The sequence below is a fragment of the Brassica rapa genome, chromosome A09 (genome assembly GCF_000309985.2).
Source record: "Brassica rapa cultivar Chiifu-401-42 chromosome A09, CAAS_Brap_v3.01, whole genome shotgun sequence".
NCBI classification, from domain to species: domain Eukaryota; kingdom Viridiplantae; phylum Streptophyta; class Magnoliopsida; order Brassicales; family Brassicaceae; genus Brassica; species Brassica rapa.
In genome coordinates, this window is record NC_024803.2 from 44,750,325 (window position 1) to 44,778,154 (window position 27,830).

The 27,830-nt window shown below is 36.5% G+C and overlaps 8 protein-coding genes, 1 long non-coding RNA gene, 1 other non-coding gene and 1 pseudogene across 12 annotated transcripts; 7 read left to right on the plus strand and 4 right to left on the minus strand.

Moving 5' to 3' along the window:
* The first annotated feature begins 116 nt into the window (after window positions 1-116).
* LOC103843733 lies at window positions 117-2,598 on the plus strand (annotated as a pseudogene).
* LOC103843734 lies at window positions 2,473-3,535 on the minus strand. Its single transcript, XM_009120495.3, has one exon. It carries the CDS (start codon window positions 3,288-3,290, stop codon window positions 2,694-2,696), a length of 597 nt encoding a protein of 198 aa, XP_009118743.1. The 5' UTR covers window positions 3,291-3,535; the 3' UTR covers window positions 2,473-2,693.
* A 1,368-nt stretch (window positions 3,536-4,903) lies between these two features.
* Window positions 4,904-10,029, plus strand: LOC103843735 (endoglucanase 1). The gene is made up of 9 exons (XM_009120496.3): window positions 4,904-5,424; window positions 5,829-6,035; window positions 6,120-6,320; window positions 6,488-6,580; window positions 6,670-6,831; window positions 6,922-6,932; window positions 8,846-8,946; window positions 9,193-9,356; window positions 9,539-10,029. Exons 1-9 carry the CDS (start codon window positions 5,164-5,166, stop codon window positions 9,869-9,871), a joined length of 1,533 nt encoding a protein of 510 aa, XP_009118744.1. The 5' UTR covers window positions 4,904-5,163; the 3' UTR covers window positions 9,872-10,029.
* Window positions 6,940-8,452, plus strand: LOC117127960. Its single transcript, XR_004451003.1, has 2 exons — window positions 6,940-7,956; window positions 8,081-8,452. It is a non-coding gene; the product is annotated as an uncharacterized LOC117127960 (long non-coding RNA).
* Window positions 10,030-10,427: 398 nt separating the features above from the next.
* LOC103843737 (exopolygalacturonase clone GBGE184-like) lies at window positions 10,428-13,365 on the plus strand. The gene is made up of 4 exons (XM_009120498.3): window positions 10,428-11,503; window positions 11,650-11,949; window positions 12,062-12,565; window positions 12,685-13,365. Exons 1-4 carry the CDS (start codon window positions 11,303-11,305, stop codon window positions 12,934-12,936), a joined length of 1,257 nt encoding a protein of 418 aa, XP_009118746.1. The 5' UTR covers window positions 10,428-11,302; the 3' UTR covers window positions 12,937-13,365.
* Window positions 13,366-14,422: 1,057 nt separating this feature from the next.
* LOC103843738 (60S ribosomal protein L19-1) lies at window positions 14,423-15,805 on the plus strand. The gene is made up of 5 exons (XM_033279082.1): window positions 14,423-14,649; window positions 14,830-14,952; window positions 15,036-15,349; window positions 15,435-15,511; window positions 15,604-15,805. Exons 1-5 carry the CDS (start codon window positions 14,538-14,540, stop codon window positions 15,629-15,631), a joined length of 654 nt encoding a protein of 217 aa, XP_033134973.1. The 5' UTR covers window positions 14,423-14,537; the 3' UTR covers window positions 15,632-15,805.
* A 412-nt stretch (window positions 15,806-16,217) lies between these two features.
* On the minus strand, window positions 16,218-16,290 carry TRNAK-CUU. The gene has a single exon. It is a non-coding gene; the product is annotated as a tRNA-Lys (tRNA).
* Window positions 16,291-16,415: 125 nt separating this feature from the next.
* Window positions 16,416-18,015, minus strand: LOC103843739 (protein DEHYDRATION-INDUCED 19 homolog 2). The gene is made up of 4 exons (XM_009120500.3): window positions 17,794-18,015; window positions 17,465-17,622; window positions 17,046-17,123; window positions 16,416-16,941 (listed from the first exon to the last, which is right to left on the minus strand). The coding sequence occupies exons 1-4, from the start codon at window positions 17,876-17,878 to the stop codon at window positions 16,585-16,587; spliced, it is 678 nt and encodes a 225-aa protein (XP_009118748.1). The 5' UTR covers window positions 17,879-18,015; the 3' UTR covers window positions 16,416-16,584.
* A 134-nt stretch (window positions 18,016-18,149) lies between these two features.
* Window positions 18,150-20,740, plus strand: LOC103843740 (protein MRG2). Of its 3 annotated transcripts, none has more exons than XR_004451001.1 (11): window positions 18,150-18,585; window positions 18,668-18,721; window positions 18,873-18,886; window positions 19,103-19,236; window positions 19,353-19,408; window positions 19,507-19,611; window positions 19,686-19,765; window positions 19,867-20,036; window positions 20,150-20,234; window positions 20,341-20,541; window positions 20,637-20,740. XR_004451001.1 is itself a non-coding variant. In XM_009120501.3 (10 exons), the coding sequence occupies exons 1-10, from the start codon at window positions 18,382-18,384 to the stop codon at window positions 20,420-20,422; spliced, it is 984 nt and encodes a 327-aa protein (XP_009118749.1). In that variant the 5' UTR covers window positions 18,150-18,381; the 3' UTR covers window positions 20,423-20,703. The 3 variants fall into 3 exon arrangements, 1 of the variants encoding a protein (XP_009118749.1); XR_004451000.1 differs by having other exon boundaries at window positions 20,341-20,550; window positions 20,599-20,703; XM_009120501.3 differs by having other exon boundaries at window positions 20,341-20,703.
* A 1,524-nt stretch (window positions 20,741-22,264) lies between these two features.
* Window positions 22,265-23,785, minus strand: LOC103843742 (probable galacturonosyltransferase-like 5). The gene has a single exon (XM_009120502.3). The coding sequence runs from the start codon at window positions 23,548-23,550 to the stop codon at window positions 22,456-22,458; it is 1,095 nt and encodes a 364-aa protein (XP_009118750.1). The 5' UTR covers window positions 23,551-23,785; the 3' UTR covers window positions 22,265-22,455.
* Window positions 23,786-24,618: 833 nt separating this feature from the next.
* On the plus strand, window positions 24,619-26,902 carry LOC103843743. Its single transcript, XM_009120503.3, has one exon. The coding sequence runs from the start codon at window positions 26,127-26,129 to the stop codon at window positions 26,664-26,666; it is 540 nt and encodes a 179-aa protein (XP_009118751.1). The 5' UTR covers window positions 24,619-26,126; the 3' UTR covers window positions 26,667-26,902.
* Window positions 26,903-27,830: the final 928 nt, after the last annotated feature.

Sequence of the window (27,830 nt, forward strand, 5' to 3'; positions counted from 1 at the left end):
AACATTAATGTATTTGACAGACTCGTTACCATAAGAAGTATATATACTTGTAAATTTGATTGATGAAGACATTCTTAATGCCGCGTGGATATGTGATTCGAAGTTTAAAACTATTGATTGGTTGAAGTCATAAAAATTATAAAATTTAGACAGCAAATACCAATACTATTCACTAATGTTTTTTGAAGATCTATAAGTCTCAGAGATATTTTACCTTTAAAAATAATTACATTTAGATTTGTTGCCTCTAAAATGGGTGTCTTCAACTAGCTTGTCTGTCTGTATATTCAACTAGCTTTCTAGTATGAAACTGAAAAACAACTGTAACTGTTTATAGAAGCAATGAATCTGTGAAATTTAATACCATGATATAATAATAAGTAACCTTCCATGATTTAAGATATATAATACTTACTTTAGTATTCACTGTGTAATATGGGAATGGGATAAAGATGCCACCACAAAGACAAAGGGCTTACGCTTTGAATGTTTTTCTTCTTCTTGGTGGGGTCAAATTAGAAACTTCTTGATAACAATAAGGATAATACAATTTATGGTTAACTTTATGGCCCCTTGTATTAGTATATGGTTATTTTCCCTTACAAATCCCCACCATTGTCCACAGTTTCTCTAGTTACATTTTTTCTTATTTGATACGATTTAATTTGCTTTGAATTTTATTTTTTACACTTTTTCTTACTCTACATTGCCTATTCTCCTCAAAAGAATGTGGTTCTTTTCTAGCTTACACACAAAATTAGTGGGATATGCTCTTTTGCTTTTCAAAAGTTTCAAAGTAGATGCTCAAGTGGCCAAGACAATATGCATTTTCACCTTATTTTATCTAAGTGGTGTGTAATTTGAAATGTTTATACTAGAAAGCTGCATGAATCATATATCTTACTACATGTCTGCATAACGAGGTCATGTGAAGACATAATAACATCATGATTTCTTTCATCTGGCTATCTTGGGCCAAAAAATATATCAGAATTTATATAGTGATTATTGTAAAATCTAAATAATCCATGTCCAAATGCATAAATATGAGAAAAAGTTTCAGAAAGTAGACTAAAGCTTCCTGTAAAGAGGAACACCATTGCATATACTATTCAATTTTTTTTTTTGGTTTATTCGATTCGACTGGTTGTAAACATTTTTAGACCCAGTGGCCAGTAGTGGGGTAGCCGTTTTCAAAAGGAGAAATATAAAAGTTTGTCAAAAGGCAATTTAGCACAACAATGAACGATGTATAATAAAGTACTCAGATGAATATAGGATTCGACGAGAAAACATTCTCTTGCGTGAATGAAATGCAAAATACACCTAGGAATTACGTAAGTAAGTATGGCTTTTATACAAAACTAGGTCAAACACGCTAAATCCAGCTCCAATGTTGATCCGGAATATCAAAGTTATCTTATAAATTAAAGAAGACAGAATTATTCTTGAAGAAATATACAACTTGACAACTATTATATGAGTATTGAGTCGTAACGGAAGAAAATCAACAATAAGAAAAGGCTTATTTATCTCCATGCAAAATACAACATTAAAGGAAACCCTAGCAGCTCTGACTCTGTGAAAATGTAGTTTTCGTCTTAAACCCAACAGTTTGGTCCGAAATATTACTCCAATATTAGGACAAAAGCCCATTGGGTTATAAATGTGTAAAACCTCTCAACTAAATGAAACCCTAGGGACTTCGTTTATATGATCAGCTCTAACCGTTTACCGTCTTGGCCAAGTTTTCAGTGTTTAGGCTAGAGCTACACTTTGTCACATAGAGAGAGATGGCTCGAGGAGTGGCAGTGAAGTCGAGTGCGAGGAAGAAAGGAGTAGCGTTCGTGATTGACTGCTCCAAACCAGTCGATGATGAGATCATGGAGATAGCACGCTTGAGAAGTTTCTTCAGGAACGAATAAAGGTCGGAGGCAAACCAGGAGCTCTTGGTGACTCCGTTTCCATTACAAAAAATAAAGGAAAGATCACCGTCACAGCCGATTCCAACTTCTCCAAACGGTACATCACGAGCTTGCTGAGTTTTATTACATTTGTATTAATTCGATATTTGTTGTTTTGTACAATCTCAGTCATTTAAGTAGCTACCAAAAACCCTAACTTGCTCTTCAAGCGTACCAATATAGTATTGAATTTTGCATCATCCACTATTTGATATGTGTGTTTTGTGATATTAAACAATCAGGTACTTGAAGTATCTGACGAAGAAGTACTTGAAGAAGTACAACATCCGTGATTGGCTTCGCGTGGTTGCGTCGAACAAAGACAGAAACGTGTATGAGCTAAGATACTTCAACATCGAAGACGATGCAGCTGGTGATGAATAAGATTAACCCACTCTCTTCTTCATTTCTTTTGCTACTATAATTTAAACATTTTTTTCCTGCTCCTATAAAGATTTTGTAGACAATTTGAATGATTCCATGGTTGCATTTGATAAAGATTAAAAAATAAGCAAAATATCTAACATTTATCATGGAGATTCAACACATTGGTTGGTTTACTCTAAAAAGGATCCTTGAATACCAAAAAAAAGAAGATTGAAGCAGCACCACAGAAACATTAAAAAAAAAAAAATTACCCACAGAAACATAAAGTTGACAACTGATTGGTAAAAGAACAAAGCATCCAAAGAGTTTGACTTTCTGTAAGAAAGAAAAGTCAAACTTCCTTCAGACCGAAGAAACAAAAGAGTTTCTTCTTCCCAAACTCTCACTTTTCAACTTCAATCCATTGCAATCAAACCCGCATCCACACTGCGGCGACTCGTAAAACTCTCCAATGGCGAAATTCGCTGAAGTGATCCCGACGGAGAACTCGAGCTGGTCTCCCTTCCTGAGAACCTCAACGATGTTGAGCCACATGAAAAGCACCTTCACCTTCACGCCGGTAAGCTTCGTGAGCTTGTTCTCCGATATGACGCCGGAGATCGTCGACTTGTAATCCAATTGGTAAGAGCCTTGGAGAGCGAAGCTGCACGACTTGTTGAAATACGCGTGGAACTTTCCTGTGGATTTGTCCAGATCGTACGATGAGACTCCTTTAGGGAGGATTCCGACGGGGAAGTTGTAGCTCTGGAGGAGAGAATACGCCGTTGGCAAGTCGTCGGCTGTAGCGGCGGTGATGAAAGGCGGAGTGACGGAGAAAAGGGAGAGGAAGAGGAACGAGGCGGTTAAGATCGGAAACAGAGACATGGGTCTTTCAATCTGATCGGCGAGAAAAGCAAGAGAGACCTTTGAAGGGGAAGAAAAGTGAGAGACTGGGCCCATCTTAAGATATCAGATTGACCAATAAACGGCGCAATTCTTACCAAACAGCTAGACACGTGTCATAAGAAAGTACATGAGATGTCCTTTTAGGATTGTTACATGGAGGCCCATGGACTTTTAGAGAAAAATTACGAGTCCACGACAGTAAAACCCACAAACACACTATGAGGTGGTCTTGTACTAGCGTTTTAGGTCACCATCGGTGAATTTATTCTAACGTAACGTGTGGCATTATTATATTAGGTAGGATCACCATATCCACGCAGCATGTACTACACCTCCGGTATTAATCCTTCTTTACTTCTTTCTGATAAGTCATAAGCAGCGGTCATAAGTGTGTATTATGATTCATTTAATATGATACACTTATGGTAATGGGTAGCCATATTCTTATCAACACAAAAGCTCGTTGTGCATTAGGCCATGATTAACCCAATATCTTAACTGAGATTTTTAACGGTTCTTAGCTTTTAACTAAGAAAAACTAAGAGATATTACTTAAATAAGAGATGTTAGAAAAAAATGAAAAAAAAAATCAAAAAAAAATGTCAAATCATGAATTAAAAATCCAAATAAGAGACCGGAGTTAATCATGCTCTTAGGTTACGTATGATATTTGGGTTTCTTGTTTACGTTAAATATTATTCTCAATTGTTCATGTGGTTGAAGTTATTTCTAAACTTGGAAAGAAAAGCCCTTTAAGAAAACCTCCAAATTCAACCATATGAGCTATCAAGAATGGTTTTATGTATTTATTTTTGAACATTGAGGATTAGATATAGTTGCCTAAAATGTTTGTTTTTTCCTACGTGAGCTAAAATGTTTTAGATTATGAAAATGCAATATATACATGCAATTATTCCCTAATTTTTAAGCGAAACTTATATTACGTATGATATTTGGGTTAGAAATATTTGACGTTAAACACTGTTCTCAATAGTTCAATGTGCTCGAAGTTATTTCTAAACTTGAAAATCGAAGCCCTTTAACAAAACCTCCGACTTCAACCATAGAGCTATCAAGAATGGTGTTATGTATTTATTTTTGAACGCTGAGGTCCTGAGGATGAGATAAAGAGTTGGCTAAAATGTTTTTTTTTCCTACGTGAGCTAAAATGTTTTAGATTATGAAAAGGCAATGTACATGCAATAGAATGCATTATAATTTTTAAGGGAAACTTAAAAGAATAAGCAAAGCAATTGCTTATCCACTTTGTAAGTTGGCCCCTCATCATTTAGGCCAAGGCCAATCCCAAGGAGCCGAGCGCACGGACAATGACGAATTTTTTTTTTTTTTGAACAAACATGCATATTATTAGAAAACCCTCCACATTTGCATGTTTCTCGTAATCGACCAATATTTGTTCTGATTTTGAATACAAGACCCACAACTCCCACATTTCTCTCCCTTTTTATTTACTTTTTGAGTCTTCTGACAAAAGCATATGCATATCTCATTACTGTTCTATTGGTCATACCACGTAAAATTGACTTATCGATTCGAATTTATATTCTTTATTTTTTTCGTTTTACCATAATGATAACAATTAAATGTTTTGACTGAATTTCGTTATAGGTGAATGGTTACAAAACTTTTAAAATTTCGAGATTGTGTTAACGAATAGCAAGCTAATTTTTTCTACATTATTCAGTGATTACAAAATTTCAAAAAATCGGTTTAACAAAAAAACAAAGAAAGTTGCTCAGTAAAAATAATTAACCAACCCGGTTTAGCTTAGAATAGAGAGGAGATGGAAAGTGAGGGGAGAGTAAGCCAATATTTTTCTATATAAACAGAGCTTTAGTTCCTCTCTGTTCATCATCTGCTAACCTAAAGCCTCTCTCTCTCCATTCGTTAACGTGAGGAGAGAAAAATGTCTCTTACTATCTCTTCTTCTCGCCTCATCGCCACATTTATGGTTCTCCTTTTGCTTCTTTCCAGTGGCTTCTCCTCTCCGTCTTCTTCTACTCTTCGTAGCATCCACCAGCGTTACCACCTCGACAACCACAACTACAAAGACGCTCTCACCAAATCCATTCTCTTCTTCGAAGGTCAAAGATCCGGAAAGCTTCCTCCAAACCAGAGGATGACTTGGAGGAGTAACTCTGGCCTCTCTGATGGCTCTGCCCTCAACGTAAATCACACTACTTTCTTTTGTTTTATTACTTTTTTTTTGTTTTGGAAAATGTGACGTGGGGGTTTGTTTTCTTTCTCCATGATTGTTATTTAGTTTGACCAACATAGGTCATAAACCTATTAAAATTCACAAAATACAAAACGTATAAGACGAAAAAACCTTCTTTAGTTTGAAGCTTTTCATGATTTTCTTGAAAGTTTTCCTTACTTTTATGGTTTTGATGTATAAAACATAGGAAAAAAATCATTTATATTTGAAACTCTGTTATTGTCCTTAAAATTTTCTAGGTTTAATTTCTCCATCAAAAGATATATACTACTTTATGGAGTTTGATGTATAAAACAGAGGAAAAAGTTACAGATTTGATGTACTAGTTTTGGTTAATGAGATTAATTTTGTAGGTGGACTTGGTGGGAGGATACTATGATGCAGGGGACAACATGAAGTTTGGCTTTCCAATGGCATTCACAACCACAATGCTCTCATGGAGTTTAATCGAGTTTGGTGATCTCATGAACTCTGAGTTACCAAACGCTGAAGACGCAGTTCGTTGGGGCACTGACTTTCTTCTCAAAGCCACTTCACATCCTGACACCATTTATGTTCAGGTTACTTAATTTATATCCACTTTTAAAAAAAAATAAACTATGAGAAACAGAGGAAGAAGTGGTTTATGTTAGCGTTATATATAGGTTGGTGACCCTAACATGGACCATGCTTGTTGGGAGAGACCAGAGGACATGGATACACCACGAAGTGTGTTTAAAGTAGACAATAACAATCCTGGTTCTGACATCGCCGGTGAAGTTGCTGCCGCTCTTGCCGCTGCTTCGATTGTTTTCAGGAAATGTGATCCTTCTTACTCCAATCTCCTCCTCCAACGAGCCATTACGGTAAACAATGAAAGGAAAAAACATACTCATATTCAAAGTTAACAAAAAAAATCCTCACATTTTTGTACATATTATTACATTAAATAACCATGTGCACTAAAAATAATTTTCTATACAAAATGTCATAAATCTGAGCATTGATTAAATTGCGTTAATGGGTTTTTAAGGTTTTTACATTTGCGGACAAGTACAGAGGACCCTACAGTGCAGGTCTAAAGCCAGAAGTTTGTCCATTCTACTGTTCTTACTCTGGATATCAGGTACAACCTTTTTTATATTGGGTCTTTCTAAAACTTAAACGTTAATCTAAAAAAAAAATCTGAAATCAATTTAATGTTTTTTTGGTCAGGATGAGTTGTTATGGGGAGCTGCTTGGTTACACAAAGCAACAAGTAACCCAACATATCTCAGTTACGTCCAAGCTAATGGGCGAAACCTTGGGGCTGATGAGTTTGATAACATGTTTAGCTGGGATAATAAGCACGTTGGTGCCAGAATTCTTCTCTCGAAGGTTATAAAAGAAAGATACACTTATTTTTTGCTAGGTCATTTATGATATGATTCAAAATATTTAACCATTTGATTTTTTGATTTTCCCTAGGAGTTTCTGATTCACACTACAAAAAAAGAGGTGAGTTAAATCACTTAAATTGTATCAGAAAGTTAAATGATTTTATTTTAAATTACTTATCTACAAGTGAGACAAATATACATTATCTAGCATCAGTTATAATAAGTAATGTTATTATTAATTATTTTGCATCAATTCAATAAAAGTGATATACTTTTTATTCATTTGTATCAATTTAACATAAATGATATTACTATATGTATTTATATCAGTTATATAATTGATGCATTTACTATTTTGTTTAACATCACTTGTTTATTTGATACAAATACTCCCTCTGTTCTAATTTAAATGACGCTTTCCAACTTTTCACACATATTTAGGCAGCTAACCAAATACCTATTCTAACCTTTTTATATATGAACTAACTCTAAATCATTATTACGACAACTCACAAGTATAAGGGTAAAACAAGTCACTTTTTGTTAGCTTTTGCTTTGGTTTTTGGAAACGACAAGTAAATGGAGACAAAACAAAAATTGTAAAACGTCAGTTAAAACAGAACGGAGGGAGTATCTTACATCACTATAAAAATGACACTAATAAAACTTATGTAATTACATATTATTTTAACATCAATTTAATAAAAATGATGTTATTTTATCTGGATTTTTAACATTTAAAACATTTGTTACAATATATTTTTTTAATAGCTTAATATTTTAAAAAGATTACGATGTAGTTAAGATTTTGTCGCTTTTATATTTTTTTGTGTCTCTAATTAGATCGTGTTTTCTTAACAGTTTTTTTCTTATCTAGAAGCATATTCTTTTTTCATGATCTAGATCCCCACTTCGTCTCTCTAGTGCTTAGACATCTTTTACAGTTATATTGTTATTAGAAACAAATTATTCTACAAAAAATCAAACTTTGTTTCTTAATGAGTAAAGATGACGTTTCATTAGAAAGCCATTGGCGGCTGGAGAATTTTCCCTTATATGATGATGATTTGAAAGAAAACTAAGGTTTGCTAATCCAACTACCTTGATGGAAAAATCTGAAAAGGTATTCTTCTTCTACTTCAATTTTTTTGTTCTTTCAAAAAATTTCTATTTCCATGTCTTTTGTTTATGGCTTACAAATCCTTATTTTTTAAGTTCGTTATCCTCTGGTCTTCTAACCTGTACAGATTATGCTAGAAATATATCTCGAGAGAAATGGTTCAGATGGTTTGATTATGTAATCTGAAATTCATTTCAGCAGAAGCATGAGGTGTTGGAGGAGGAAACTATTCTGGTGAGGTGTAAATGGTATTCTCCGAGGGAAATGGCTGATTCATAAATCTCTAGAAGAATAGGAGAAGATGGAAGTCTACAAGAAGAAGAAAAGAAGAATACGAATCTCGGTTGAAGAACTCTCATCGCAATTTTTTTATAGTTGTTCAGTCTTTTTTTTTTCTTTTAATTCATTTTTTTCATAGGACTTTTATGTATATTTAATGTTTCCCTTCTTTGTATTCGCTTTTAAAAAAAATATGAATATAAATATTTAAATTTATTTATTTTCGACATAAATTTGACGTCAATTTAAAATTGAAAATAATATTTTAAATTAAAATTATTAACATATTAAAATTACTTTTCGAATTTGATATTTTTATTTCATATAAATAGTTGAAATCATTTATTCAACTGATATTAATATTAATATCATTTTTCGAAAACTGATGTATGTGTTAATATCACTTTTTACAATTGATACATGTTCACATCAATTACACTAAGTGATGTAAATAATAACAATATTCATATCAGTTCTTAATAAAATGATGTAAATTATTTGCATCACCACTTTCAGAGTCATTTAATTAAGTGATGTAAATTTATTTTACATCATTTATAACTAATACAAATATATAATATAAATGATGTTAAACAAGCTTTATTTTGTAGTGTCAGAACGTGAAAGCACTTGAAGAGTACAAAGAGCATGCTGATAGTTTCATTTGCTCTGTTATACCTGGAGCTCCATTTTCCTCTTCCCAATACACCCCAGGTATATTACAAATTAACTCTTCATTCTCTCATAGTTATTTACATATTTGCCTATAATGTTCTCGTTTATTACTCTTTCCCTCTCCAGACCAGAGTCAAGGCTACAATTAATGGGTAGTGTGTATTTGTTTTCATTTCGTTAACTATGATGACTTAATAACCATCTTCTTTTCAAATAGTGCGTAGTAATAATTGGGTTCTCTACCAAATTTATGGAAGAGTGTAATGTATTTGCTTGTATGTATAGGTGGGCTGTTGTTCAAGATGAGTGGGAGCAACATGCAATACGTGACGTCAACATCGTTCTTGCTCTTGACCTACGCCAAATACTTGACATCTGCTCGCACCGTCGTTTACTGTGGTGGCTCCGTCGTCACTCCCGCCCGCTTACGCTCCATTGCCAAGAATCAGGTTCGGTCTTAAAATTAATGTGTTACACTACAAGCCTTTACGATATATTTGCATTTGCACATTATTATCAAACTCAAACCGAAACCAAACAAAATTTGACACGATATCGTTTGGAAATAAATAGGATTGATTAGTATTTATTTATTATACAAAAGTGTAACTGATATATATATATATGGCAGGTGGACTATTTACTTGGGGACAACCCACTGAAAATGTCGTACATGGTTGGTTATGGTTCGAAATATCCACATCGGATACACCACCGTGGCTCATCCCTCCCCTCCGTTGCAGCCCACCCGACCAAGATCCAATGCCACGATGGCTTCTCCATGTTTAACTCTCAATCTCCTAATCCCAACGATCTAACCGGTGCAGTCGTTGGTGGTCCGGACCAGAACGACCAGTTTCCTGATGAACGGTCAGACTACCAGCGGTCCGAGCCAGCCACTTACATTAATGCCCCACTTGTTGGAGCTTTGGCTTATCTCGCTCGCCCCTTTGGCCAAGTCTAATTAAGCTTCGTCCTAATCAATTAACCGTTTTATTTATTTACCTTTAGAATTAAGGATGCTATCTAAATGAGTAGCCAAGATGGTACGATCCGACTCATGTGTTTAGACGATGCGGTACTAATTGCTTTTAATATTAATTATTATTACGCTTTACTATCTATGGCCATTTCTAAAAAAACAAATTGGAACAACCTATGCGAATAGAAAACAAAATATACGAAGCTCATGCGAAACTATGTGAATAGTACATGAACACTATATTTGAAAGGTAAGACTTTTTTTTAATACCTTTTGAAAGGTAAGACTTTTTTTTAATACCTTTTGAAAGGTGAGACTCTAAATGTATTGGTAGATTCATAGATTTTAAGTAAAAAGGTAATGTTCGTGGTAAACAAATAAAGTTTTTAAAAAATAAATAAATTATATCTACGCGAATTTATTATTTATTTTAAAGAGAATAGCAACTAATAAAATTATGACGAAGGATGATGAATGTTTTTTTTTTGGGTCTAAAGGATGATGAATGTTATCCGTGGGAAACGAACAATTGACCCGATGGGGAGATATGGGTCGAGTAAAGCTCTCACTATCTCTGTTATGAGTTATGACAGACTCAATTCCATATTTACGTAATCTAATGTTCAATAGAAAACAATAAATAATGTTTTCATAGTCCATGTTTTTATTAATTCCAACCATGTCTTTGATATATATTAGACCCTACAGTGGTGATATGGTGGCAACAAAAACTGTCTTTTAGCTTCAAATGAGAACGTACACACAGTAGTTCCAGAAGTTACCAATCAAACGTCAAAATTATATTATAACACATAGACATAATTTAATCACGCCTTTAAATGATATCAAAAATCTGAATTTTTTTTTCATCAAAAGAAAAAACTGAATTTTTATATATCTGGGGTTTAGTCTGGATTTCAGTATAAACAATTTAGTTGCAAAAATACAAAACTTTGTTATTTACACAGAATTCGTTGAGAAAGAAACGAAAATCATAAACAAATGGTAGATAATTGCTTGCAGTTATGAAAGATGCGTTCCAAAAAAAAAATTGCTTGCAGTTATAGATTGTTAATTAATCTAGCAATGCTGATTATTCTTAACCAGTTAATCAATATATTTGTTTTTCTTATATATAAAACTGACCGTGAAATCAGAACGTTATTACTTAACGTTGGGTGGTGAGCCATCCGCAAAAGAAGATGCAATCACACACTGATATTTCCCTGAAACCATTACTTTAAAACATACTTAAATCCATAAATAGAATACAAACCAACCCTATAAAACACATCATCAATCCTCCAATAATCAAAAAGAAAAAATCCTCCAATAATCAAATCAATATATATATTTGTGTACACTTTTTAAAAAGAAGACAAAAGAAAAGAAAAAAAAATATTGATTATAACAATGGCTAATGGAAGAAGGTTGCTCGCTAAGGCAAATGATAGTAAAGTAGGTTCGTTAATTCTAATGGCCGTAGTGTTTGGTTCTTGCCTGGCTAATGGTGAATATCTCGGTGGCGGACGTGGCCTTTCCGGTAGTTCCGGCGCGGTCTTTGATATTACTAAGTTTGGGGCCGTGGGAGATGGTGCCACCAACACTTTCAAGGTAAGATGTCTTAAAATTTAGGGATTAGCTTGAGTTTCGCCTTATAACCTTTTGGTTATTAATTAGTAAATTACATGTGACAAAGAGCATTGATCCAATAATAAAGTGTTCTTCTAAAAAGTTGGATGACATGCAATAATACGCAGGCGTTTTTGAAAGCATGGATCCAAGTGTGTGACAGCCCTGTACCGGCAACGCTACTAGTCCCTGCAGGACAATACTTGGCTGGTCCAGTTATTTTTGCTGGTCCATGCAAGAGCAGAGTAACTGTCGAAGTTCAAGGCACGATCATCGCTACAACAAGTGGATATGCAACCCCCGAATGGTTCTTATTCGAGCGTGTCAACGATGTCCTTCTCACCGGAACCGGCACATTCAACGGCAAAGGTGAAGACATATGGAAAGAAGGTTGTGGCAAAAAGACCAATTGCAATCTTCCTCCAACGGTATAAATTAATTATATAATATAATATAATATAATATAATATAATATAATAATAATATATCACTGAATGTTATATTTTTTTACCAATCACTCGTACCTACGTACACATGCAGTCTCTAAAATTCAGAAACTTGAAAAATCTTGAAGTCAGCGGCATCACATCGGTCAACTCAAAAGCCTTCCACATGTTCTTGGTGAAAACCGAGTTTGTCAACATCCACAACATTAAGCTTCTCGCGCCTGCTGAAAGTCCTAATACTGATGGTATCCATTTGAGCAATGCGGACCACGTTAGCATTACGAACAGTAAAATGGCGACAGGAGATGATTGTGTTTCAATTGGTCGTGGCTCCAACAATGTAACCATCCAAGGTATTATTTGTGGTCCAGGACACGGTATAAGTATTGGTAGTCTTGGTAAGTACAAGAAGGAGGAGGACGTTTCCGGCATTCACGTTAGCAATTGCACGATGATAGAGACCGACAATGGTCTTAGAATCAAGACTTGGGGTGGCTCAGATCCAAGCAAGGCTGCGGACATTAAATTTGAAAACATTCAAATGCAAAGTGTCAAGAACCCAATCATCATTGACCAAAACTACGGTTCAAGAGGCGGAGTAAGTATATATAAGCTATAACCGAGAAAATCTGAAACCCAAAGTCAAATTAATCTCTTACATTCAATAACTTACCAAATTCTATATTTTATTTATTTATTGTGTGTGTGTGTTTGTAGGATTCACAAGTTGCCGTAAGCGATGTGTTGTTCTCGAACATAAGAGGAACAACAATTACACATAATGTTGTTCAGCTCAATTGCAGCAAATCGGTACCGTGCGCAGGAGTCAATGTTGTTGACGTGAACTTGAACTACGTAGGCAAGAAAGGAAAAAAACAGTCGGCGTCAGGAGGTTTGGTTGGAGCTATTTGTGACAACGCTAAGGTTGTCTTTGGTGGACAACTTAGCTTCCCAACGTGTGCCAAATGATTTTTTTTGGTATAAATAATTTAATAGTGAAAAATCAAAAGTTTCACAAACGTTTGTTTCGTTTGTTGGTTAGTTTGAAAATTTACCAACAAAAAATAAGCATTAGAATATTTGACTTTTGATAATGTTTTCTCCTATCTTTTTATATTTTTATTTCTACTTATGGAGGTAATGTATAATAGAGGGATCCTTAAGCTGATTGTCCTGGTTAGAAATCTGGTCTGTGAGTATTACTGTATAACGTATACACACATTTTATTCACAATAGAATTACTCTATTTAGTTGCACAAAAAAATAATTACTCTACCTAAAGGAACTAATTGAAGAAACAAACAAAACATCAGATAATCAAAGCTTCCTTTGCTTAACCTAATCTCAGGAACAAGCACATAGAAAGATCATGCGAACTGAGATATCGATTTCCATCTCAAAAAACTTTTCCAATTAATTATAGTTTCAATTATTTTAATTTTACAGCAATCATATTTTTTGGGAAGGCTGAGTTAGATATATAAATTCTCCACCTCTTAAATTTATTTGACAAGTTGTAATTGTTTTAGATTTATGTTGATTTTCCCAGTACTGTCCCGATAATTGTGATTATCTGAAGCCAAAATCCTTTTTATCATGTATAATATAAATATGTTGACTAACTGTTTTTAAATAAAAATACATATGTAAATGCGGATCCAAGATAACAAAATACAAAGAAATTTTGGGAGCTACTAAAAACAATCGATTATTCAACTCAACTCAACTCAACTCCATAGAATAACGTACGGATTTAGGCATGGCCTTCTTTTAAACATGAACTACAAAGCCTGCATAATATGTTGAGTAAATTCACTAGGTGGAAAATCAAGGTCGAGATGCGAATCACAAATAGATGTGCGTTTCTCATTACTAGGAGTGCTACTTTACCTCAGTGGGGGCAGTTTTATGTTGCTAGGGGTTTCCCGTTTCCCTCATTGGTTAGGTAAGTTAATTTACTAGCTGATGAGAAAATGTGATCATCTTTTTGATCTTTCTATTGTCTTTATTCTCATAAAAGCTGTGGTAGATATCTTTTGTGACCATTGTGTTTGTGTTGGCACTTTTTTGAATGTAATTATGGGATGGATGTTTTGAATGCTTGTAAGAACGTTTGTTCTTGGGCTACCTTTAAAACAAAAACATATGGATTTAGGCTTTGTACCAAAACGTTTCTATTGCAGATTGTTTTTGTCACTTGTCAGTAAAACAAACAATGGATTCAAACTTAAAAGTAGTTTACACTTCAAAAAAGGAGACACTTTCATATTTACAAATATATTTTCATGAAAAAATAGTATAAAAAATGATACCTATATTATAAAAATCTACAGTTTCTTTATAGTGTTTCGTGTGACTGAATATTTCACCAGGGTAAAAGAAAACACCAACGCAAATATGTGATCTTTTCAGAAAGCCCAAGTTTCTTTTAAAATATAAAGCCCAATGGACTCCTCGGAGAGCTGAAACCCTAGAGAATTAAAGAAATATATATATATATATATAAACTCTTTCGTCTGCTCGGAGAAGCAGTTCTCCTCCGCCACACCAATACCAAATCCTCGCGAAAATGGTGTCTCTGAAGATCCAGAAGCGGCTCGCCGCGTCGGTGATGAAGTGCGGGAAGGGCAAAGTCTGGCTCGATCCGAATGAATCTCAAGACATCTCCATGGCCAACTCTCGTATGTTTCTTTCATTTTCATTCTTATCCTCTCTTGTATTCAATTTGGAATCTACAAATGTAAAGCTATTAGTGGTTGATGTTGCTTGATTAGGTGGATATAATAGTGGTTTATGTATCATGCTGATTAATAGCTCTGATAATCTAAGAGAGTGATTGGTTTGGTTTTGAAAATGTCTAGGTCAAAACATCAGGAAGCTTGTGAAGGACGGTTTCATCATCAGGAAACCAACCAAGATCCACTCTCGCTCCAGAGCACGTCGTATGAAGATTGCCAAGATGAAGGGTCGTCACTCTGGATACGGTATGCATCCCTTCTTGTTTTTGTTTGAATTAAAATATAGTATTTGTAAAATGATGATGACATTTTGTCTATTGGTTGAAAAGGTAAGAGGAAGGGTACCCGTGAAGCTAGGTTGCCTACCAAGGTACTGTGGATGCGTAGGATGCGTGTGCTAAGGCGTCTCCTGAAGAAGTACAGAGAGTCGAAGAAGATTGACAAGCACATGTACCATGACATGTACATGCGTGTCAAGGGTAACGTGTTTAAGAACAAGCGTGTCTTGATGGAGAGCATCCACAAGTCTAAGGCCGAGAAGGCCAGAGAGAAGACTTTGTCTGATCAGTTTGAGGCTAAGAGGGCTAAGAACAAGGCTAGCCGTGAGAGGAAACATGCTAGGAGAGAAGAGCGTCTTGCTAAGGTACTAACTTAACTTCATGGGTGTAAATTAAAATTTGTCCTTTTGAGTTTGATTGCGGATCGTTGAATATTGGTTTGTGGTGTAGGGTCCTGGAGGAGATGTTGCCCCTGCAACTGCACCACCAGCTGCTGCTGCTGCTACTACTACTGCTCAAACCGCAGAGTAAGTCTGATCTCCGTGGTGATATCAATTTGAGTATTTGTTTTGAATTGATTAGCATCTACTAATTCATTTACGGGTCTGTGCTTGTGTAGGGTGCCAAAGAAGAAGTCCAAGAAGTGAAGAGGATATAGTGATCAAGCTATATAGATCATTTCACTTGACTTGAGAAGTTTTTGAATGTTTTATGAAGTTGGTTTTGTTGAAATACTTTCTTTGCCCGAAAAACATAAGTTGTGTCAGTTAATTGGTTATGGTTTCACATTTTAAGCTCCTCAGTGTCCGACCTATTTATTATGCTTCCATTCCTTAGTTGCATCAAAATTTGTGAAATTTAAACCTACCATCACTTAATTGTTAACCTATGTTTAAAGAACTTAAACTTAAATGCATAATTTCACAAAAGAATTTTGAGCGGAGGCAAATTCTTAATACAGTATTAGATATGACGGCTGAGACAGGTGGGGGTTGTTAGGCTTCATGCGGCCATGATTCTCATTGGTAGTGAGTGCCATATGAAACAAGCAATACATGATTCTCACTGGTAGTGAGAGCCATATGAAACAAGCGAACGTTTTTGACGCTATATAGAAAACCCCTTTAACATGAGAAGATTAAAGCTTTTATAGAAACTGGGTTCTTTGTTATTTTGAAACAGCTGAACTGCAGTGAAAAAATTAGTTTTTCAGGCTACATCAAAAATAGTAAACGCCCACCGTGGGGCTCGAACCCACGACCACAAGGTTAAGAGCCTTGCGCTCTACCAACTGAGCTAGACGGGCTTGATGACTGTCTAACAAGTGTTCCTACTTTGGCGCTTAAAGCACAGTGTAAGCTTAACTTCCAAAGGTTAAGAGACAGGCAAGTGCGTTGAAAGGAAATAGAGCTGTACAATTAAGATTCTTGGTGCAGACAAACCTGAAAACGCATTGGCTTATAATATTACGAGACTAAACCTACATTAACGTCTGAGAAACAGATAAAACAGAACTGAACAAAGTTACAACAATGCCAATGACTTGCCTTTGCCATTACAGGCTTCACATTTTTATTTTGCTTTTATTTTATCTTTAATCTCAGAAGAAGTCGCATCCATCATCATCAAACATGGCTGATGACAACAGTCCCTGTACAAACTCACACTTCTTTGCCTTCTCCAGTTGTTCAGTATCCGATAAAGCTGTGGAAGATGCCCTGTCTTTTACGGTAGAGGAATCCTCAATCAAAGCCTTGTCTTCTACACTTGAATCAACCTGCACAGTCTTGGTTGGCTTTGGCAATGGAGGACTGTTGAGGAAAGATAAGAACTGGTCCGCAACAACAGCTTTAGAAGTATGATGATTGATAGATGGCGGCATGTCATCGTGGAAAGATTGAAGATATTTATCTGATGAGTATGGATCGTCCATGTAAGATGTCTGCTTCTGCTCACTGTAAAGTTTCTGTCAAGGAAACTCTCTAATAAATTGCATTCACTTCTTTATAGACTCTAGAAAATTGGCAAAAAAGTGACGTTTGTGAAATGAAAAAAGGATATCTTTAAGACATCTCTATGGTATGTGGTTATATGATCCACCATGTGCATCTTCACCCTTTTGCTACAAACCGGGCATACCTACAAATCATAAACAACAACAAAAAATCTAAATATAAGATGTTATAACAAATCACTGAACCGGAATCAATCATTCACCTCTTAAGTAAGTATGTAAAGCCAAAAACGTTTCCAAGATCAAGTGCTATGTTTCTCATTTTGAAACCATTTCACAATTTCAATTCGATTCTAAAGGATAAGTCTAAATACTGATATTCAATTAGAAGACTGAGGGGACATGTTTCTTCACAATCCTACTCACTAGACTTAGAGCAAGTAAGTGAACCTTTCAATCAATATCTAAAATACTTCAATGTCTAATAGTAAATAATATGGAGAGAGAGGATGTGAGTTTGACATACCCCATGGGTAGCTTCAAGCTGATGCTCCTCGTCGATATGGTGACAGAGTTCGACTAAATCATAATCATCGGAGCAAAACGGACATGGGTAATCCACTTCAACATCATCATCATCATCATCATAATCTTCATCAAAATCTCCCGAATCTCGATAAGAACCTGATGAAATTCGAGAAAGAAAAGAAAAAAAGTATTTTTGTCATCTAAATTAAACGTAAAGCTTCAATCTTTCTTAACACAAAAAAAATAAAAAATTAGAAACCCAATTCAGACCCATCAACCCTAAAAATGAAAATTTTAGAAATTGAAAAGGGAATTTGGGATAATAACCAGATTGATACTTAGCAGCTGTCGTTGCTGATCGATAGCTTCTCGAAGAACCAGAAGAGGAGACAGCCCACATATCGTCTTCCATCTTTCGATTCAGACAAAAGCTTTTGAAATTAGGTAACTAATTAGAACTCCTCGTGTGGTTAACTAGCACATGTCTGCTTCGTACTCTTCTTGTTGAGAGACATTTTATAAACGGAGCGAGACTTAGTGGCCAAGAATACGCGGATTTTCTAAATTACCAAGGTACCCTTACACTGAAGAAGAACACAATCTCAAGTCTCAACAACCGACCCAGACTTTTCCAACCTCGTTGGTAGACAAGGGGGTGTTTGCGTCTTTTTTCTCTTATAAAATACGGTTATTACTGCTTTGTCCCCCCCTAAGTAAATAATGGCCTACTTTGATAAAAAAAATTTAAATGGGCTTCCTTAAAAGCCCATTAGCCAGGGAAGTTTGATTATTCTTCCCGTCGCGTCGATTGGAAAAACCCCGGAAGCAATTTGGTGCCCCGTCGAGATTCGACGATCGTGTTTTGTTTCCCTTAACTCTCTTCACTCTTCTTCCTTCGTTCTCCACACCTTTCTAATGGGAAGCCATAGCAACGCCGAGAAAGATGAATCCACGGATGCTACAACACGGCGGGGCTCTCTCTCTGTTACAGAGTCCAACACCGATTGCGACGGAGACGTCTTGCCTCCTCCTCCTCCTCCTCCTTCCGCGGACGTGAGTCAATTCGAAGAGGGAGAGAAAGTTTTAGCCAACCACAAAGGTTGTTTCTACGAAGCCAAGGTAATGTTATTTTTGTCTTAATTGGAGTTGTTGTTCTCTGGTTGCTTTTGTGTTTAAGTTTGATCTTTGTTTTGTGTTTCAGGTTCTTGAAATTGCATTTAAAGACAATGAATGGAACTATTATGTGCATTACATTGTAAGTTTAGATTTTATTTTGTTTTGCGTATAACCACAAATCTCTTTAAAGCATAAACAAATAAAACACATTTATTGTTAATGCTGCCGTTATTATATTTTTGCCGTTTTCAATATGTAATCTTTTTTATTTTCTTTGGTTTTTATTACAGGGTTGGAACAAAAGGTTAGTAAACCTTTCCGACAATATTGTCACTTACTGCCGGCTTTTTATTGTTTGAATGATCTTTCTGTTGTTGTTGGTACATTGCATCATCGGTCTGAAAATCATTCTGCTGCTAAATCAAACGTTTGCCAAGATTACAAGTTTTTTTTGTTTCTAATGCATTGATAGTTTCATGGTTTGATTATTGTTGTAATGATTAGTTACTTGTTTGGACAGTTGGGACGAATGGATAGGTCATGATTGTGTGTTGAAACACACCGAGGAGAATATTGAGGAACAGGGTATTAAGCAAGGAGTCAAGAGTGCTATGGCTTGGAGAGTGTCCAAGGTGAAACCTAGATGCCCTAGTGGTTAGTGTTCTGGGTCTTTTATTAGAGGCTTTGTTTTTGTGGTATATTGCACGCTTTATATAGATCATATGCTTTAGATATTATCATCATCATTTTCTTGTTAATATATTTTGCAGTTGCTAGAGGAAGAAAGCGGAAACAAGATTCTGTTGATACACTAGTCTCTCCAATGGTGTGGATTTTCCTTTCATTTTGTCCTATATTCCAAGTTTGTTTTATTGTTTGCTGATCAGTTTTTGCCTGATTGTTTTTGTTGTTTGCTGGATACAGGAGGAGAATTTGGTTGCTACAGACAACCTTTTAACTTTCAATATCCCGTCAGCGTTGAAGAAGCAACTCATTGACGATTGTCAATTCGTTACTCAGATGCAAAAGGTTGTTCTCGATTCATTAGGTCCATATATCAAGGGGTTTATCAGTGACATTTTTTGTAACATTTATGTGAGCAGCTTGTGGAACTTCCTCGCTCTCCTAATGTGGATGATATCTTGAAGAAGTACACTGACAGCAAAATGAAGAAAGATGGCAGGTAAGCGCTTTGTTGCTGTTGTTAATGTCATTTCCAACAGTTAAGAGTTATTGCAGGCTTGTTGTGATATAATATTACCTTCTTTTGGTGAGCTTATGCAGGGTAAGCAATTCAGTAGAGGAGATTCTGAAAGGTTTGCGTTGCTACTTTGACAATGCTTTGCCGGTAATGTTACTTTACAACAATGAGCGGAAGCAGTACGAGGAAAACATATCTGGGGATGTGTCTCCTTCAACTGTGTACGGAGCTGAACATTTGTTACGACTCTTTGGTAAGGCCACCTTCTTTGTAATCAGTATGCTGAATGTTACTCACCACAGCTAAGAGTATAAGACCTTTTATGTTTATTGTTTCATGTCAAACTCTAATGATTGAGTTTTGCAGTGAAATTGCCGGAGTTGCTGATCCGTGTGAAAATGGCAGAGGAGACTTTGAAGGAATTGCAGGACGAGTTTGTTGATATCCTAAGGTTTGTTTTCCCTTCTCCGTCTTAATTTAGGCATTTTTTTCTGTTCTGCACATTACAAGTATTAAATAAAATTATTTTTTAAATCGTAAAAAACTAATGATCATAGGTTCTTGAAGAATAACCAGAGTTCGTTCTTTGTATCAACATACAAAGCGGTTGAAGAAATGGAGGATCTCGTTTCTAAATGATGAAGGGTGTCATTGTAGTAAGTATATGCAGTGAACATTGTCTCTGTTGTTTAAGTATGTAATGTAACGAGAGAGCTTGTCCTAAGTTTCTACGTATAGATTCGGTCTGCATTATTAAAATGATGAACATTGTTATTCTACGTATAGATTCGGTCTGCATTATTAAAATGATGAACATTGTTATTCTACGTATAGATTCGGTCTGTATTATTAAAATGATGAACATTGTTAATTATTGTCTACTGCATACACTTGTTCTCCCTTAGTTATAGGGGTTTCTCTTTGTTGTTGTGCAAGGCATGAAAAGTCTTTTCTCGGCTTCATGTTTGTTTTTTTTTTTTGGTAAAAATGTAAAGATATTATTACCAAGTTTTTTCGTTTTTGACAGAAAATACAGAGGTTAACAAGAAACAGATAAACGGAAAATAAATCTAAACACAAACTCGATTTAGCTAAAACGGGACGAAAGACACAAACTACCTAAACCGCTATCCCCGAGGCTCGGCCATGTCCACAACAACAGCTTGCCGCAAAAGAATGAGCCAAGTTCAACCGAGAGTCGGAACCCGGTAATTTTGGCCTCCCCGATGATCCGCTCTTAAAGATAATGGCCCATCCGAGAACAGCTTGCCGAGGCTTAGTAGCACAAACCCACAAGAACAGACAACAAGAGCAGAGGCCTACACACCCGCAGAAACCAAAACCGAGCTTTTATTAGACCCGAATACGACCTATACATGATGCCGTTCCGAGCAAAAAGGGGCTGCAACCTCCGAACATCCCATACCGAGCCCAACCTGCACACAATTGCCTCGCACACCACCACAAAGAGCACAAGCAAACCCAAGTGATGCTGGGATGTGAGCGAAGACCGAGCTTTAGGAAGTGGCGGTCAATGACCAGAGAACCACCACACGCTCGTCGTCGCCGAGAACCGACGAACTGAAATTGGAGACGCTAGGGCCGTCACTTGCCTCAACAAGAACGGGATTTGAAACAGGGCACACCAGTACAGAAACCGCAAAGAGGAGGGCCAAAGGTGAGGAAGCAAAGTGAAAGGCCACTCAAGCGGACATAGACGACCGCTCTTTAAACCTCCCATATGACCTACGCGAGCCGGCCACCGAGCTCAGACACCATCCCGCCTGCGTGCTGAAGCTCACGAACTCGCCGCCGTGGTAGAGAAACCCACCAGCACACACCACGCTAGGAGGAGGATACTCAGGTTCAAAAACCGACGAGAGACACCCTCCGTAGCCGAGAACCGCCTGGGCTAGAGCAGCGAACCGTCGAAACCCAGGAGAGGACACCGCGACGCTCCTCCTCACGAACAGAAAAAAGCAGGACGAGATCTGAAAGAGAAAATCGATCTCCAACCATACCCCAAAAAGCCGACTGCAATCTCCACCCACCGCTCGACTTTCTCGCCATTGTTCCAGAGAAAGCTGCGAGACCACCGGATCAAAACTCCTCTGCAGCGGAGCAATTTCCGGAGCCAAGCCCTAGCCCAGAACAACGCACATATCGAAGGGAGCGAGACAGATGGGATAACAGCAAAACGAGAGAAAGAAACTAGACGGAGGGGGCCTCCAGTCACCGTACGCGCCGCCACGCGCCGCCACGCGCCGTCGGTGCCGAAGGAGACGAAGCTCAAGTTTATCGTCTTCAAGAGATAAGGTGGAGAGAGAAAGTTAGCCTGAGGTTTGTAAGAAACTCTTCGGCTTCATGTTTGTTGTTAACAGATTTTATGAAATACTTGTTTTATGGTACAATTATCACTCTTTCTGTTGCATAATTTTTAGTTACAGATTAATGATTAAGAAATATTTTTAGACATGAAAGTGAAGAAAAAACAATTAAATTATTGAATAAAGAAGACATAGGCAACTATTTTTCAAACAATTCAAAATATTTATTTATTTCTCTAACATAAAAATATATTTAGTCGCCAGTACACTAAAAACCAGCGTCGATGGGACAAACGTCAGTGCATTTGAACAGAGTTTACCGCGCGAATAGGTCAAGCATTGACGTTAATCCGAACGTTTATACAAGTCATAAGGTTCCCACAATGAATCCAAAGGACACGGATGCTTCGCATCAATCCTAGACCATGGCTTGCCACTACCAGACCAATGTAGCAAACTCACCGGTCCCTCATGCATATCACGGCAGCTACCTTTAACCTTATCCCCACCGAGCCCATGCTGATTCCACCGATGCGAAATCGGAGCAACGTGACCGGCAAACACCAACAGATACGCAGGGAGAGAGCCCAGCTCGTAAATCCTCTCGGCCTTCTGAATCTCCATCCACTTCTCGATCGTCTCCGTGTACCCGAACCGTCTCCATTTCTCCATATCCATCACCATCACTCCCGTGTTGAAGTAGCAAGGCTTCCTCCCTTTGAACGTCTCGTTATACCTCTCGTCGAACCAGAAGGCTCCGTTGAAGTAGCTCGTGAAGTTCGCGTGGCAATACTCTGGAGCCCCGATCGTGCTCGGGCCTAGACCCGTTTTCCATAGATTCAGGATATCGTCGATGACGACGATATCCGAATCTAGGTAGATGACCCGGTCGACGCAAGGCTCCAGCAGCTCAGCGAGGTAGTTCCTCGCGTAGTTCAGCGGCTGCTCGAGCGCTTGCCTCACGGAGGAAGAGATCAGAGACTGTACCCTCTCAGGGGCAAAATAGTAAATCTTGAGATTGAGCTTCGGGAACGTTGATCGGATTACGGATTCGAGGCTCGTCTCGGACTCGGAGACGAGGAAGTGGAAGAAGATGCTCTCCGGGCAAGTCGAGTGTTGGAGGACGGAGTTCACGGCGGCGACTGAGCCGCGAAGGTAGACGAAGTCTAGAGTGATTGCCACGTGGACGTAAGAAGGGTTGCAGACGCCGGAATCGCCGCCGGAGAATCTGCATTCGGCGGCGTTGCGGAGTATCGGAGATTCTCTGTATGAGAAGTTGTCGAGGGAGTGATCTGAGGGTGATGGTGATGGTCTGAAGTAGGCGTCGAGATGGGATGATCGGATCGCCGCCGCCGGAGAAAAGGACTGAAGTGAGGGGGAGAGGAGGATCACCGCTAAAGCAGCGGCGAAGAAGCCGGAGAACTCTGTAATCCAAAGCATCGTACGTAAAAACACTTGAGAATGCTACTTCTCTGTGTGTAGTGTAGCTCAAGGTCTGTGTCTGTTTAAGGAAGAAGACGACCAGAGGAGGAAGACAATGCTGTATATTATTGTAGCTTATTGTTGTTTATATACGTATTTCATTAACCATTTCATTAATGATGTTTTTATTTATGGACTTACTTATCTAAAGTCAAATCTTCTATTTATGTCTCAAATTAACATTTAATTGTGATATTTTGATTTGTTAGATAAGAATAGCTTAGTCATATGAAATCCAAGAAAGGCAATAAGATATATTTTAATTTCTGATAATTGAAACTGATATATGTTATATATTTTCCGAAAATGGTTTCATTATTTTAATTATAATGTTTAATTAGTGGCTTATATTTAAGAAATATTACTGGTTTCATATATTACATAAAATTATCATATAAATATTTAGTATTTTAATTTAAGTGCTATTATAAAATCTAAAGAGATATATAAAAAAAAGAAGTAAAAGCCGAATGTTTTAATTTATGATGGTGAAATAGTGCTTTAAATATTAAATGTGGATAATTTAGTGCAGTTATTAACAAGTTGACTTGTGAAATTAAGATTCTAGTAAAAGAGGACAAGTGAGCTGTTCTTGCATGTTTTCAAGAAGAAGACTAGAGGAAGATGACTTTTACATTCGATTTCTTTGTATAATGTTAATGAGAGTCATGCTGATATCCTTTGTATCTGTAACTATGAGACTCTGTGTTTGTTGGATCCTTTGATTCCTTGTTCGTATATAATATTCTCTTAGTGTTAAAAAGAAGAAGATATACGTTGTGAATTCGTCATATATTTATTGACTTCGTTGATATTACACAAAAGATTTTGAATAATAGAGAGTTAGGTCACTGGTGTTGGGAACTGAGATTAACATATAATGACGTTGAAGGTTTAAACCCATGATATAGTTTTGAATAATAGAGAGTTAGGTCACTGGTGTTGGGAATTGAGATTAATATATAGTGACGTTAAAGGTTTAAACCTTTGATATCAATTAATCTCCACGTCAACAAAATTAAAGGAATGGCGCGAAGTTTATTAATAGTTTAAATACTGTCCTACCTATCTTTTACGATGCTTTTACGATGCCTAGTGTCAAAACCAGCCTAATCAAAACTCGAGGTTAAATTTGTGAAGCTGATGACTTATCCCTTTTTGCAAGTCTGCAAGAGATGAATCGTTACTCAGAGTTTCCTCAACTTTGCAAGTTTAGTGAAAACATTTGTCATTTATATATATAATATAATCAAGGATCTCAGGAATGCCAGAGCCACAGAGGTGAACTACGAAGCACTGCCTTCCAGTGAGAGATTAGATCGTCTTGTCTTTACTACGGATATATGCCATTTATAAAAGTTGTGCCTCGGTCGAACCTACAGCCACAAGTTGTGCTTTTCATTCTTTTATGAATTGAAAACACATAACAAAATCTATGAGAGGACACGATCGCGTGGAAAGTATAACAATCGAGACAGCCGTAAGACATTATTCAACGGCAGCTAGCGAACCTAAGTCTTAAGCTTATTGTTATACAAGTCTCTTGATTATTTGTAGTTGTACAATAATTATTTGATTACAACGAAGGTTCTACTGTATGTAATTAAATCTCTATTATACTTGTACAATTATTAATCAAGCCCAATCATTAAAATTGATTGTTAATTAATGCTTGAACTTAATAATTAAGTATCGAAAAAAGTATTGACCAGATCATATAAGGTATTTTATATTTTATTACGATTTTGCGGGTGGGTAAAGGTTTGTATTCTTTGATGTATCACTATCATATCTATTCATAAAAACAAATTTAAAGGACCGACCACGATTCTTCTTTACTATACTTGTTTTGTCACGAGGTTCATTGCGTTATTTAATCGCCCACTTTCTAATCTTTAATAACTGAATTGTAACTTTTGACTGATTTGAAAGCGGTGATAATCCTATATTAATAGAATAATATTTGGGAACGAAAGTCACGTGGTCTGGAAACATACTATAATACTACAATGCTTGTAACTGTATCGAGCATATGTCTCCTAAAATGTGGCTACAGCTTGAGGTAACACTTATAGTTTTGAGAAGAAAAACGTTTTAATTGTTCAGTGGAAGAATAGATAAATGATACTAATAGGTTTAGATTGATAAGAAAACTTAGTGAATAGTGAATATGGACCGATAGAAAATAATTTGTTAGTCTTCATTTTAAAAAATCAAACAAAGAAAATATACTTAGAAACAAACAAAACGGCTGAACAGCTAAGATCTTGCCCGCGTACAGCCCTGAGAGGTCCCACTTGAAATCCATTCTTATGAAATAAGTTTTTGTTGTCCATAAACAACTTTACTAAATTGAATATTTATGTGTAAATCTCTATATTTCCGCGTCGACAACTGCAAAAGCTGCTTTCCTTTTGTATAAATACACACCAAGTGTTCACAACTTCTCCCATCAACACAACAATCACCTGAAAAACCAAAGCAACGACAAAGATCAAAGGGCTTACAGCTTCCATCACAACAAAGAAGTCTTCATGGGGGAAACAAAAAAGAAAAGCAGATCAATCACAAGACAAAGAGCTTGGAGTCTTGTAAGAATGGCTCTTCTATGGGGAAGAAAAGGTGGCATCTTCAAGAAGTGGCACATGTTCGAGCTACGTAACTTGTTCTCCAAGCATCTCAAAGCCCTAGCTCATCATTCTAACAGCTTTGACAACGGCCGTTATCTCGGTGAGAAACAGCTCTCTTTCGACGACACCCCGGTTTTTAACGTGAAGATGCATCGTCCTGCTTCCATGAGGTTCCTCTTGCCTTGCATTGCTCCTTCCGTTGACTTTGATTACGACTTTGAATTGGACGGTCAAGATGATACCGAATATGTTAAATCATACGGCTACTACAATGGTTCGTGCAACGAGAAATGTGATCGTGCGTCTCAGGATGATCATGAAAACGAAGAGGAGAAAGGGGTGGATGCGAGAGCAGATGAGTTTATTGCTAATTTCTATGAACAGATGAAGTTGCAGAGGCAAATCTCTTGTTTGAAATACAAAGAACACAATGAAGTCGTATGATGATAATTAACAAAAGGGTTTTCACTTTATTCACTATATAGATGTTTCTTTTCTTAATCCTCCTTTTTGTGTTTTCTTTTCAATTTTGGTGAAATACATTACATACATGCAAGATAAAGAGATACAATTTCACAGATTGTTAATTCATCATTCATATCAATATGAGACCTACAAAGTTTCTATCAATTAATTTATGTTTTCTTGGCCTATATACACAAAATAACGTTTGGTATTCATAGCAAGAGATCCTTATTCGTTATCATGTGAAGATTCACTCGTTGGGTAAAATGAATGTAAATTTCATTTTCATTTCCACTTGGTAATAATTTTTTTTTTCTACAGTTTTGAGTTGAAAAGCTACACCCCTGACTAGCTTCGGAAGGTTTAATCCAATAAAAAAACAAAGCTTAATGACGAGAAAGAAGGACCAATCTAGGGATGTTATCTCCTCTTCGTTTACATCAAAAGCTCTACGAGCTTGCTTTAGCTCTCCTTGTATTGCCAAGAGTTCCCTACAACGGTTAAGTTTTTGAAAATCCTACATAAAACCAAATCAAAGAACACAGTTATACATAGAAGTTAGAACACAAAACCATAGCCGGGCCTAAGGGTTTCATTCGAGTAATTTACCTTGCGGATTAACTACAAGAAGTCATCAACTAGTAGGCTTCCTCGCTTTGAGTCAATATCTTAAGCCTCAGTGTCTTTAACAGTAAATAAAATTTATTTGCGAGTTAAAAGCCATTCCACAATATAGTTTATTGAAGATGAGACGTTGAGCTTGGGATACCATTCCACAATATAGTTTAACACGGGATCTTAAACATAGAAAGAATTCAAGTGTTCATCGGGTGGCTACCCTTGGCTAAGTTATCAACGATCAAGTCAAAGTTATGTAAAGTCAACTATACATTGTGCTCAGCTAAGAAAAAAAAAATTGGCTACTTTTCAAACACAGTTAACTGCGTTATGAATTATGATGTTCTTAATATAAAAGATAGATCCCCACAAAGCTATATATTCTCAACATGTATATACATTTGAAATGTATGATAATCTGAAGGGGGAACCAAAGAAACAAGAAAAGAAGACTAATAGTTTCGTTTCGTGCAAGTACTTTGAATTTCATTTTGGACATTACCTCACGAAAAAGCAACAAGACAT